The sequence below is a fragment of the Dromaius novaehollandiae genome, chromosome 1, assembly GCF_036370855.1.
Source record: "Dromaius novaehollandiae isolate bDroNov1 chromosome 1, bDroNov1.hap1, whole genome shotgun sequence".
In the NCBI taxonomy this organism is placed as follows: domain Eukaryota; kingdom Metazoa; phylum Chordata; class Aves; order Casuariiformes; family Dromaiidae; genus Dromaius; species Dromaius novaehollandiae.
The window spans coordinates 41053839-41067154 of record NC_088098.1 but is presented as its reverse complement, the minus strand read 5'-3'; the positions used below and the strand labels follow the sequence as shown (position 1 = coordinate 41067154).

Below are 13316 nucleotides of genomic sequence, written 5' to 3'. Positions count from 1 at the left end.
CTTGAGACTGGGAAAAGTTGCTAGTTCCTGCTATCGTAGGGACGTCCCAGCGCGCACATGGTTCAACTATTCAGCCTCTTCCCTTCCCTCCCCTGCCCCCCACTGCCATTCCCCCTGTCTGGAAACCAGCTCGTTTTCCACGGAAAGGTGAAAGCTCTGGAAAAAATCGTACGGGTTTCTCAACGCAGCCGCGACCCAGGCAGGATTTTTTCCCGTGGAAAGAGCTGTTGGGTCGACGCCGGTCCGGGTTGCCTTCGACCTCGGAAAGCAAGCTGAGCCCGCTGCCGGCTGCCCACTTCCCTCCCCGCTTTGCAGGCAGTTTTACAGAGGAAAATGCATATGCAACAATTAAAAAAAAAAGGGGGGGGGCTTTAAACCATGGATCGCACCGCCTCGGAGGAGAGCAACGCGCAAACAGCGTCTCCCCGCGCTGCTTCTGCCGGCGGCGCCGAGCAGGTGGCTGCGCCGCGCCGCGCGGAGCGGAGCGGAGGGGCGCGGAGGGGAGCGGAGGGGCGCGGGGCGGCCGGCGAGCCCCCGGCACCGGGGCGGTGCTGCGGCGCTGGTTTCGCGGCAAAGACGCTGCGGAGGGAAGGGGGTGTGGGGGGACGGGAGGGGGCACTTGCATTCATTTGACAACTTCGTCCGTGGCCCTCTGGAAAAAGCCTTGATTAAATCGCAAATCTCTTGTCCTTACCCCGCTATTGCCCTTTGATTTTGTGATTCCAGGGCCCTGTTTGCTTTGGCTTCGGACTTAGGTAAAGATTATCGTTATTAATATCAAACACAAACGTTTTAATTGCAAACACACTGAGGACCTTCACTGGGAAGCCCGGCATGTAAGCCACAGCCGCGGGGGTCAGGGAGAGTCTCTTCGGGAGATATTTTCTTTATTTAATGAAAACCCTTCGTTAGTCAAACTTACTCCAAACAATCGCTCAAGTTTCTCTGCTGCTGAAGGCGACGCTGCCGCGGGGGTCCGAGCAGGACGACGGGGCAGATTGCTGAGGTTAATTGCTAGGATGAGGGCAAATCTAGCAGCAGGCACGGTGTCTGCGTGATACTGTATTTTCGAAGGTGCTTCAGCGCAGCTCCTGCGGTTGGAAGGGGATCCTGCGGGTTTTCCTTCAGTGGGATTTGGCCTGAGACGTAGTGGACTGTATGCAACCCTTCTGCTTAATCGAGTGAGAATCGAAACAAATGATTAAGGAAGGTGGTCGGCTATCAAACCGATCCGAAAATTGCCATTCCTGATCAAACCTCTTGATTACAGAAGCCTCCCCCCCATAACAGCTTCGCTCTCTCGCCAAAACTCAGCGACTGCATGCAAAAATCAGAGTTCCCCGAGGCGCCGCTTTTCGAATAGCCCGCGAGTTCCCTAAGGGAAAGGGTTTATTTCAAACCAGAAAAGGGGGAAAACTGTCGCTATGTCATCTCACTACATGCCCATCACACTGTATCGGTCCTTGCAACAGAATATCCCAGCAGAGAGCAATCAGAGCAGTTACTTAACCGGTTTAAAAACCGAGCGGGCCACGGTGCACAGGAAGGGAGAAAGGAGGGCACCGTGAGAGACAGCTCGGGGAAGGTCTCTTTCAAGAGCTTCCCTTTCAGACAGACGTACCCGTGCCAGTGTCGGCCGAGAAGGGTGAGACCTTCCAGAAACGTGGCTGTGACCTTTCAAAAAACAAAAACAAAAAATAAATCAAGGGTTAAAGTTGACGAGGAGAGCGCCCACGGGCAGAATTAAAGTAGCAGCCCTTTGCTTTTGTCAGCTCGTCTGCAGAGCCCCTGTGTGTGTGTGTGTGCGTGCGTGCAACGAAGAGTGTGTTAGTTCCTGGTGGTCGCCCCTTCCTGGGATTATAAACAATCTGCTACAAGCCGTAAAGTCCGGACTGTGAGTAGCTCCCGCTGCACCGTCCTCAGAGAGCCTGTGTTTTTTTACATCACTGAGTGAAAGGCTTCATATGTTGTCCCCCCTCCCACCCTCTTTCGGCCACTTAACCCTTTCCTCCCTGAGGGACCCCGATCTCTTCTCCCTCCGGCTCAGGGAAGTCAAGGGGAGTTACCTTTCCTGGGAAGAAGTCACAGCCCTCCAGCCCCCAAGGGAGCTGGCTCCTGTCAGAGCCTTTCGCTGCCCCACCAGGGTAGCAGGCCTATAAATTGTGCTGCAGACAGGGCCTGGGTTCAAGTCCTCCGGCGCCGAAAGGAAAAGGTGAGACGCGCTGAGACGATCATAGCGAAGGTGATAAATTAAAACCCGGGAGGCTGAGCCGCTTCTCAAGGACTGGGGCTGTTTGCGCTTTCCCCTTTCCCCTGCAGCATGTGCAGATCGGATATGCAAAGTATAGAGAGCTCTGGGCAAGGCGGGAGAAGCGTCCTGGAGAGCCAAGAAAGTGGCGTTGTCGGACATTTTAGGGGAGCAATACTAAAGCCTTCCGAGGAGCGGAGGCGCGTTGCACCAAGCACTGCAAGGAAACGGCCCGCGGAGCGCAGCGCGCCTACCCGGGCGCCCCCCTCCCCTTCCCAACTGCCTGCCCCGCTTCCCCGGGAAAAAAGCAGGGGAGGGGATAATAACGCCGCTGGAGCGGTCCTAGGCAAGGAGAGACACTCCTCAGAGGAGGAAACGAAGGAAAATCTGTCCCGAGTGCAGCCTCCCAGTCCCACAGCTTGTGGCTCGGCTGCTTAAGGTCTGAATCTTCGGGGCTTGATCTCGCTGAGGTCAGTGGCAGATTTTAACTCCAGGATCGGGTTATTATTTAATTACGAGGGGGAGAAACACTGTAACACAAAGAGCTTTATTTTACAATCCAAGAAATCCGTCTGTTCTTATATACAATATCACATTCCAACATTTAAATATATATTTGTCATGTTTACAAAAGAAAAGACAGTACTAAAATTATTTACAGAAATGAAACGAGGCGGGAACTCTTTAAATACGACTAACACGAAATGCAACCAACAGCTTCACTCAGACAGGAATGAACTTTTCGGTGAGAATCAGACAAAGCGGATCACCGGTACACAAGTAAGTATCTTAAATAAAAAAGGGATGAGGGGTGGTCTATGCAACGAAGTTTAAAGAAAACAAAACTCGGGGGGGGGGGAAAGGGGGGAAAGAAAAGAGGGGAACGTCTATGTAGTTCGAGTCGGTGAGGGCCATTTTCTTTGGGGAAGGCGTACCTTGACTCGACCTTAACAAGGCCCCTGCCCGGGCTTTCCACTATATTAACTTAATTCATTATTTAGGTTGGGGGGGAAGGGGGGTTTCCATCTCCGTTAAATATACTACCAGAGCAACTGGATTTATTTCTCCACCACCTCCTCCACGCTGGGTAGTTTGGGCTCGTCGGAAGAGATACTGTCCACTATCGAAGAGAGACAGCGAAGGCTGCTGGAAGCCGACGACTCGACGATGGAGCCCCCTGCTTAAATAAGAAAAAGGGATTAGGGACCAAACGGTTTCTCCTCGCCAGACACCCTCCCGGGTGCGCGGGGCTGGCAGGAGAGCGGGAGCGCCGCAGGGTGGGAGAGCGAAGCCGCCCGCGGCCGTTGGGGGCTGCGGCCGTTGGGGGCAACGGAACGGCGCGCGAGGGGGCGGCGGCCGTTAGCGGGCTCGGCCGCCGCCCGCCGCGCAGCCCCCGCGCGCCGTTTGCGCCGTTACCTTCTTTGGGGCCGACCCCCAGCCCTCGGGAATGATCAGAAACGTTTTGCCACTCGGAGCTGCAGGTGCTCAGGAAGTCTGAGCTGGAGATCTGAAGTAAACACACGGCGGGGGGGGGGGGGGGGGGGGAGGGGGAAGGAGCAGGGAGAGACACAGGGAGACGGCATGGGTTAGAGAAGTGGACGGCGGCCGCCCGCTGGAGGTCCGAAGGGCTCGCACCTTCTCCGAGGAGCCCCGCTGCGTGCCGCTCAGGCTGCCCGGCGGCGCGGGCTGGCGCGGAGGCCGTGTTAAGCACCAGGGGCGAGGGTTAGGGGGCGGCGGTGCCGCGGCTGGAGGTGTCAGGGCGGCGGGGGGCACCAGCCGGCAGCGCTTACATTTCCCTGCTTGGGGCTGAAGCTGAAGGGGTCGCCCCCAATCTCCTGCATTTTCTCCTGCTGATCCAGCCTGTGCAAGAGGTCCTGCAGCCGCTCGATGTAGCTGATGGCGCTCCTCAGGATCTCCACCTTGGGCAGCCTCTGGTTGGGGTTCGCCACAGTCCGCCTTTTCAGAGCCTCGAAGGCTTCGTTGATCTTCTTCAGCCGCCGCCTCTCCCGCAGGGTGGCCGCTTTCCTCCTGTCCGTGGGGGCCGACTTTCTCTTGCAAGTTTTACAAGCCCAGATCAAGCACTGGCCGGGGCAGTGAGGGGGTTGTAGTCCCGGGGGTGCCAGCACATGCTCCTCTCCGCTGCTGTCACTGCCGGCCTCTGGCGGCATTTGGTCCTGACAGGGGGACAGGGTGCCCTCGCTGCCCGGGTACAGGGGGGAGCCCTCTGCCATCTCCAGCTGCTGCAGGGCTCCATTCTCCCCATCCAAGTAGAAGAAATAGGAGCCAGTTTCAAAAAGGTCCATCATCATGCTGTCCCCTCGGCCTCTCTGCCTGCTTGAGTTGGGTGGCAGGCTCAAAAACACCCCGAGGAACAACCCAGATGGAATTTAATTAGTGCAGTGACATAAGTCCCCCCCTGCTTTATATAGGAGCTGCTGAAACCCTATCCAACTTTTAGCTGTCGCGGTGCATCACCCTCCAAATCTGATTCCAACCAGTCTCCTGGGCGCTGTCCTGAGAACATCTCCTATTTGGGGGGGGGGGGGAGCAGGAGGGGAGGGGAAGAAATTTAAAAAAAAGGAAAACAAACGAAAAATACCCCCCCCCCCCCCCCGCCGAAAGCTCATGCGCTTGGGCTGGAGCGGATGGGTGTGAGGTGGGGGCGAGGGGAGCCATGGCAGACCGGGGCACGGCTGGAGGACAAAGGCATGGGGCTGCGGCTGAGCCCTCCCCCAGTCCAGCCCAGCCCACCCCAACCCACCCCTGGCCCCACTTGCACACGGGGACGGACACACACTGACACACACACTGACACACACGGACGGACACACACCCCCACCCCCATCCTGCACGCTCCTTGCCCCAGTGCTAAGTATAGATCCATAAGGAGCAATTTCAAAGGCAGCCATGACTCTCCAAATAGACGGGTTAATATTTTCAGAAGAAGCCCCTGCTATTTCCCTCCTCCCCGCCCCGAAGCATGCCATTCCTGTGACCCAAGCCGCCCGGGCCAGCCCAAGGTTAGGAGCCAAACACACTGTTCCTCCGTGCACAGGGGGAAGGTTGCCAAGGCAGAGCCTTGCTGCAGTGCTGAAACACCCGCGCTTTTGCACCTTGGCTTAGGGCTTTGAACTGAACTTCCCCATGTTGCCCGTGAGGTGACAGAAGTGACTCCAGGTGACTGGGTTACAGCCTGGTGGGGCTCTCCAGACAGCCCCTGTCCTTGGAGGTGTTTAGGGCAAGCAAAGCCCAGGCATCTGTTCTAACTGCAGCTTACTCCCTTGGGCTTGGAAAGACACTTACAGCTTCCTGGCCTTTGTGCCAGAAATGGAGCTTGTGATCACTCCCTGTTAGCGTATACTGTAATCTGGTCAGTCAGATCAGGTGTAGGCCTCTCTAACTTCAAGAAAGTGAAGGCAGGGGAAAATGACCTGTTTGCCTCTTTCCCTGGGCTGTCCTGTGTTCCTTAAATCACATGTAATTTCTCTCTACTTACATAAAAACATGAGTCTCAAAATCTGCAATGAACTTGATCATTGACTCGTCTGATTCTCCGAAAGTGATTGCAAACCAATTTTGCTGTGAGTACAAAAATCTTAAAGAGTACTAGTGATTTTGTTTTAACCAAGTCAGTACTGTTGGACTGGGTCTCATTTCTGCCTTAATAAGGCAGGACAGTATCCATTTTTGGATGAGACAGAGAAATTCCGATTGTTCTCAGTGAAACTGTTTTTGATATTATTATTCCCACACTGAACACCAGGAACTCTGTCACTGTGTTACTTCTAGTGAATGTGCTTTGTGCTCTATTTCTTGGGTTTCCAATATAAGGGAGAGCTGCAGTATCCAGGCACTAGTAGTATAATGATGTTTCCTGCCAAGTAAGAGATTATTTTTGTCTACTTTATTTGTTTTCAGATTAAAAGAAGGGTAGTCTTGCAGTTGAAAAGCTGAACTTAAAAGAGACAGCTTCCCAGTTTTCATGCTCTGCAACTGGCCTTCTGTGTGACCTTTGACCAGTCACTTAATCTCCCTGTGATTTAATTTTCTATCTTTAAAAAGGGATATAATGCTGACCTTTCCCCATCTTATTCCTATCTTAACAATTCAACAATTTAGATTGCTAACAATTCAGGGAAGAACTGATCCTTGGCATAATGTGCCTCTGAGGATGATAATGTGCCTCGGGGATGTCTGTATCATGCTACTAGTGACAGTAATAATAAAAAGAATGAACATAAGCTTGCTGGATATTTAAAACACTTTAATCTTTACTAAAGTTATTTTCTTCTTTTAACTTTCTCTAGTTGCTTCACTGCTGCTCTGGGGTTGTTTGGAACAAGACAGAGAAAAGATCGATGCGCTGGTAAGTTTCACAAATGAAAACTCGGTTTTAGGGGAAAATGTCATTACTAAGAGTTTAATTGAATTCTGGCAGTTGGGAACCTCAGGTTTGGAAGCCAGCTGCTCCTTTTGCTGTCAGTGGATTTTTTTGTGTTAAACAGGAAACAAAAGAAAAAGGGTTTTTTTTCAGCACTTATTCACCGAGTGTCAGAGTAGGCAGTTCTAGTTCCTCACAGTAAACTGGGCAAAATATAGCCCTTTATTGAGCAAAAGTCCTATGAACTGTAATTGAAGTTTAGTCTGAATGGAGTGGGCCAATTCCCCCATCACCTAACTTGAATTTTGCCGTAGCCATTACACTCTCTCTCCCACTCCAGCTCTTTGGTGAATATACCAGAACTAACAAGCAACCACAGCATATTTGAACAAAACGTCCTCAGTGATATTCTCCATTACAAAAATGGGACAAGTGGAAGATTCAAAAGCTGGTCCTGTGGTTTTTTTTTTTTTTTTTTTTTTTTTTTTTTTTTTTCATTCCAGATCATGTTAGCTACAAGCACAAAGACATAAGAGGAAGCAAAAGTATGTGAGCAAGAAAAACTGGACATGGAACTGGAAGTCCATGGACTTTAGACATGGACTTGGGAAAGTCCATTTGTAACTTCAGTCAGCTCTGATAGTCCCCCTTACAGCAAAACTGACTCTCAGGCTGTGAAGCCAGTTCTTTACTCAGTTATTTCTACTTCCACCGGAATACCTAATAGTTCACTATGTGCTACTCTATCAAAAATGCGCTTTAAATACATTTACACAAATAAAAGAGGAGATCTTCTGTATTTCACTGTTTTACAAAATCTGTTGTCCTAACAAAGAACTATTTCAGTAAGTCATCATGACCCAAATCCAGGAAACACACACTGCATTTTAAGTCACAGATGATCTCCAGAACTTCAATCACTCTTTTCTTCAAAATTCATTCCAAACTTTTCTGTGTAACTGTGGTTGAAAAATGAGCCTCTAACTGTTCGCTCTTCATACCTTATGGCTTTAGCTGTAACTTCAGTCCAGAACTAAAGAGAATTATTTAGTCACCTAGGACTCTGTGAGCCCTGCATATCACTCCAAATATCTCCTTTTCACCTTCACTCTCCCCAGGCTTCTTCCAGCCACAGACACTCTGGATTTTTAATTTTGGTCTCTGACTCTTCTTTGCTATGGCATCAGTCATCAGTGGGGATCAGGCATATTTGCTTCTGTTTGGCACTCTGAAAGGGCACCCAGAAGAAGCTGAAATTTTCAGCCTGTCCTCATTATAGCCTTGTTGTACTCATATGACACCACCTTTGATTTGTCAAGTGGTTTGATATCTTTGCTACCAGACAATGATTCTCGAGTTGCTTCTTAAAGATTTCTGAAGTGCGGATTATCGGTGTAGACCTAAATCTGGGCACACTAGGGTCTTCAGAGTTGAAGTTCATATACAGAAATTTCTCTGTTCACATACCTATGCTCCCCCCCCCCCTTTTTTTTTTCTGTCTTTTGTGCTCATGTTCAATAGCATCTTCCTTAGTGGGAAACTTTCCTTCCACTATATTTTATTGCTAAACTACAATGCTATTCTTCCACCGTTATCTCTACCTTTCTCAGTTTATATGCTTCAAAACTTGTGTTTCACCAAGTTTCTGAAATTCCTCTAACATTTGACTTTCTGTCTTCTGCTTATAGTTTTGATATGGCTATGTTTTGCATATGTACAGTATCACCTCCTTTTTAAATTTTAGCTCTTGTTCATCTAATTTCAAAACAGAAAAAGTCATACATTGTCCTCATTATGATCTTCTCTTATCAAGGCAACCACTTAGAGTACATCTTCACTACAGAACAAGTCTAGGCTCTTACTCCTGTATTACCCTCAGTCACCTTCCATTCACACAGAAGACCTTCTCACCTGAGTTTGGTGGTAAATTCAGGTAGGGCTAGGTGGCATGTTTGGGGATATATGTGAACATTTATGTTTTGTTTTCACTTGTAACCTGTGAGCTATATAGTTAAGACACTAGTCTAAGCTATTAGAATGTTAATTGTCTGCCATTCCTCCTGATGGGTCAAGAAGTATATCCATATTCACACAGAGGGGATGTTTACATTCTCATTTTAATTTAGGTCAGGAATGTCCTTATGGAGCAAATCTTATATTCCTCATTTGCCACACTTACACTCCTTACAGGGTGCTCTCAGAGTGTGTCACTGGATTCTGTTCAGGTGAAAATAAGCTGGAAGGCACTCCAGAGGTGCAGTTATTGTGCTCCAACAGCTAATAGGGATTCAGTCTACAGAGGCTTACTAGAGATAGTCTGAAGAAACCCCCCTGAAATCTAAAGTGGGTGTTGGGTCTTCAGCACTAGGAATTTCTATAGATCTGCTCCTGATGTACCCACACTACCTGCTAATGTATCCATAGTCACAGTTCATTGGCAAGAACTGTAAAGAAGCTTGACATGTTGCTGCTTTCCCTTGAGAAAGAAGTTTTAAGTAGATGGGAAGGATTGAAACATTCATCTTCTATTTTTAAAGATGTTTGAAACTGCTCAGAGATGTGGAAACTGTAAGGCACAAGGTGCACAAAAGAGATGTAAGGTGGTAAAGAACAAATATTTATCCTTGAATCTACAATTTATCAGAGAAATATACAGTAAACAGAGACTAGGCAGTTTCTACGAGTTTTCTTGGAGTCTTGGCAGTGGTGACTGATCACTTTGTGAGGGATCAGCTTTTCTTACACTGGCAATGACCTTTGGGGAATTTAAGCAAAAGAACATTACTGAGATTCAGTGAAGAATGATTCCTGCTGCTGGAATGGACTATATGGAACTCCATGGCTTGGGTTATGCAAGAGCTCTTCTTACCTGAACTTTATTATCTCTCCTGGCCTTATAATGTATGAATTTCAAAGAGATCTGCAGGGCATAACATGGACCAGCTGTAATTCTTGATTTACATTACTGTATATAGTCTGTTGTTAGACTGCCAGCTCACTTTTGCTTACCTATATTTTATTATTTACTTGGCTCTATTCAGATTATGCTTGTCCAGATACTTGATATTCTTTGCATATTCACACTGTCATGTGCATTCTCACTGGAGATTTAGGAACTGACTGGTGGAAGCGTGTGTGCTTTGCATGCCAGTGCTTGTGTGTAAGCACAAGAATTTAAAAGCGTGTGAGAGCATTCATCCCTCAAACACAGGTTTGGAAAATGGAGTAGTGAATGGTAGTACATGCTGTGGAGCTAGGAAGTGAGAAAGATAGAAATCTGAAAGAAACAGCTTCATATAATTTTCCAGTCTTGGTAGGGGAAGATTTAAAAAATCTTCTTCACTGAGGCCTTTGCTGTATGGCTGTTCCAAATTATTGCCGTTTTCCTTTGATTGGATATGGACTTTAGTGTTCATATCAGTTACAGTCCTGTTAGTATCTGAGAGGTGCAACCTTGCTAACTAAACAGACTTCTTTAGTTCAATATGGTAAGGTAGGATTTCATTACGGCTCTCATGTGGGGCAGTTATGAGACACAGTTCTAAATGGCAGATGCTTTAATGCCTGTGTCAGGGTCTACAGTGACAAATAGTCACCACTGCACAAACACATTTATTTTACTACAAGACGGTTTCCTGGGGAGGAGGGAGTGCCCATCAGAAATGAGAGGCCCATTGCACTGTTGCTGGCCAAGTCAGGCATTTTCCATGGTTCTGCCCATGAGCAGTTACTCTTTGCAGGAGGAAAGGCAGTAATAAATAAGGATGTCTTCTGCTTGTGGTTAGACAAAAAACAGGGGACATGAAAAATGACATGAGTATAAGACACATCATGTGCTTTCAATCATATTGTTTTGCCATCATATGTTTTGTAATTATCTGAAAGATCATTTTATAGCCGCATACTTCTTTGTCTATTTAGACTATAATCTGTTTGGAGTGGAGAGTGCATTTTCATGCCACGTAGCTTCAGAACATGATGACAGTGACATCTAAACATAATCTTAATCAAAAGGGCAATAATTAAACTATAACTGCTACTGCTACTAACTAATAATAATAAACATCCATTTTAATTCTGTGAATGAATGAAAGGAGAGGAGGTGAGGAGGGCTAGTCTCTGCATTCAGTGCTGAGCCTAGTCACATGCTGTCTAGAGACAGAAAGAGAGCTTAGTGCTTAGACAGTGGAAAAATGGCAGCATTTCCTCCTCCTCTGTGCCCATGAGGGCTTTCTGCAGAGCCATGGATCTTCATGGAAAATTGGGATGATAGTGGCTTGAAGATTGGGAGCTGGGAAGATGTAACACAGACAATGGAAGGAGACAATCATCTTTCCAGAATTACCATAGGGATTGTTTAATATAGCATCACAAAACCATGCAGTGGTTATGTCTAGTGATCACTTTTTATACATAAACTGTATACAACTGTTTCATCATCCATTGCCAAATACTCTTTTGGTTTCCTGGTGTAAGCTCTTTGACACATGGACATGCCAGTTTAATGAGCCATTTGGTTATAGGTACACAGCGTTAGATGATTTAGATAAAGTTAATAAGCTGCAGTCAAATGTAGGTGTTACTCAGTCTTATTACCTGGTACTTCATTAATTTAGTCCTCAAGTATTCCATTCAAATGTGGATTCAAAATGCATAAACAACTGAAATGGGAATCTCTTCAGATGTTAGTTTCCTAAAGGTAACTAAAATACTGGAAGCAATGTAGTTGCATCAGTGCCCTGTAGAATTCCCTGTTGTTCATGAGATAATATATATTCCCTCTGCTGTCTGTAATTTCAGTATTTGTTCATGATATTTTCAGTGGTGTTCTGCCTTTATGGACAAATAATCTGTCTCATAATTTTGAAGAAATGTTGATTTCTGCATGATTTGTACTTTGTACATTCTACATGGTTGGTACTTTTAGCTTTTGTTCTCTACACATCATTTTTACCTCTTTTGCTTTGCACATCCCACATTGCTGTTAATTGATCACATAAAGCTTGTCATGTATGTTATGGCTTGCCCGAAATCATTTGGGTGTCATGTCATCAGTATTTTGATAGTATATGGTAATTACAGAACAATATCTTCGCTGTCCTATCATGTTTTCCACTTTAGCAGACATAATTGCTGCATCCTAAGTGTTACTTCTCCTCCATTCTTAGGTATGGCATTTAGCTGTGTTAAGTCAGCGTCAGCTTTGAAACACATGTATGCTTAGATATGAAGGATAGTTTCCAAGATTAGACTTTGTGCCTCACTAGATGATTTCAAGTTCACCGTGAGTTACTCTGTGAACCAGTCTGTTTCAAGGCCCAGATACTGTCATATTTAACCCTTTTGTGGATGTTATTTAGCTCTATTTTTGTGTTTTTCTATTTTGTGTTTTAGCTTCCTTTTGTGTATAAAGAGCTCTTTCTTGCCCTCTGAGGAATGAAGTTTTAGTCCATAACTTTGCTTGATTCATTTATAATTTCTTCTAGATATCTAGTACATTTTTTATTGATTTCCAGTGATGGATATTTTTATACTCTTGTTATTGTCACACTATTGACATCATCTTAATTTCCATAAATACATTCCTGATTTTTGAAGTCAATGTTCACATCACGTGCTTCAGGTAGTCTGACGTGTGACCATTCCTTTTCAAAGCATCAGTCAGATTCCTTTCTCTGTGTAGCTTTTCACAAGTCTTTGTTGTACATCCAAACTCCTTGGGCTTTAATGCAACCAATCCTGTTTTTGTATATTCTTTCTTAATAAAATTTCTCCCTTTCTTTCTGAGTTATAGCAAGGAAAAATTGTTTTCACAGATCTACTTCCTTTATTCCTGAAGATAAAGATCCCTGATTTACAAACATTTTTGTTTTTCATTCAGTCTAACTTCTTACCTTCTTCATCAGCCTGGAGCTGGTATACTAATCGGTGTATTCTGGGGCCCTTTGGTGTCACTCACAATCTCCTGCATACACTGGCTTCTTCTACTCATTAAAAGACAAATGTCTGTGCACCTCTTCCTGGTAATAATCTGTCAATTGTCTACCTGGAAAACACCTTGAAAGTCCTGAAAATTATATCTCCCACCAGCTATGGGAACGAAGTGTTCAGCTGTCAAGAATTTAATATTCATGAGTTACCATACTGCTGTTCACCAAATCTGTCATCTGTATGTTCTGAGAGAGGCCAATATCACATTCCATGGAAGATACAGGATGCTCTAAAGAGGTTTCACCAGGAGAAGTTTCTTCCTAATCCCTTTAGGTGGACATCTGCAAACATGAGAGCCTCTATCACCTCCAAACTTAAAAAAAAATTCTCTATAATGTAACTGGGACTAGGGAAAATGTTAATACAGTGTTCCTATGTATCTTCTGTACATGGACTTTCAGAAGGAAAATAGCTATTGCTTTTGGAAAATAGAAGCCTTTGAAAAAGAGGCTTCCGTAAAGAAATTTGCTCTGTATTAAATAGCAATAATGACCTTGAATACAACCTATATTGTATCATGTTATTATGAGAACATCTTGCACAGCTGCAAGACTCTTTTAGGCTGTGAAGGTCATTATGTTATTTTACTGTATGTCATTTAAGATACATGCTTTGTAACTAAGGTTACTTGAGATCTGTCAATGCAAGAAACACAACTGTCTATCTTCTACTCCTTCACTTCCCTCTTCATTTCAC

General features: G+C 45.9%; 1 protein-coding gene and 1 long non-coding RNA gene across 3 annotated transcripts in view; one reads left to right on the top strand and one right to left on the bottom strand.

Annotated features, from left to right (window-relative positions):
• Window positions 1–2628: 2628 nt before the first annotated feature.
• Window positions 2629–13316, top strand: part of LOC135327922 (uncharacterized) — a 44486-nt gene continuing 33798 nt past the window's right edge. For both annotated transcript variants that reach the window (XR_010388539.1, XR_010388540.1), the window contains exons 1-3: window positions 2629–2718; window positions 2910–3028; window positions 6556–6614. This is a non-coding gene — a long non-coding RNA (uncharacterized LOC135327922). The remainder of the gene's footprint in view (window positions 2719–2909; window positions 3029–6555; window positions 6615–13316) is intronic.
• MYF6 (myogenic factor 6) lies at window positions 2852–4557 on the bottom strand. Its single transcript, XM_064509568.1, has 3 exons — window positions 4039–4557; window positions 3665–3755; window positions 2852–3425 (listed from the first exon to the last, which is right to left on the bottom strand). Exons 1-3 carry the CDS (start codon window positions 4555–4557, stop codon window positions 3307–3309), a joined length of 729 nt encoding a protein of 242 aa, XP_064365638.1. The 3' UTR covers window positions 2852–3306.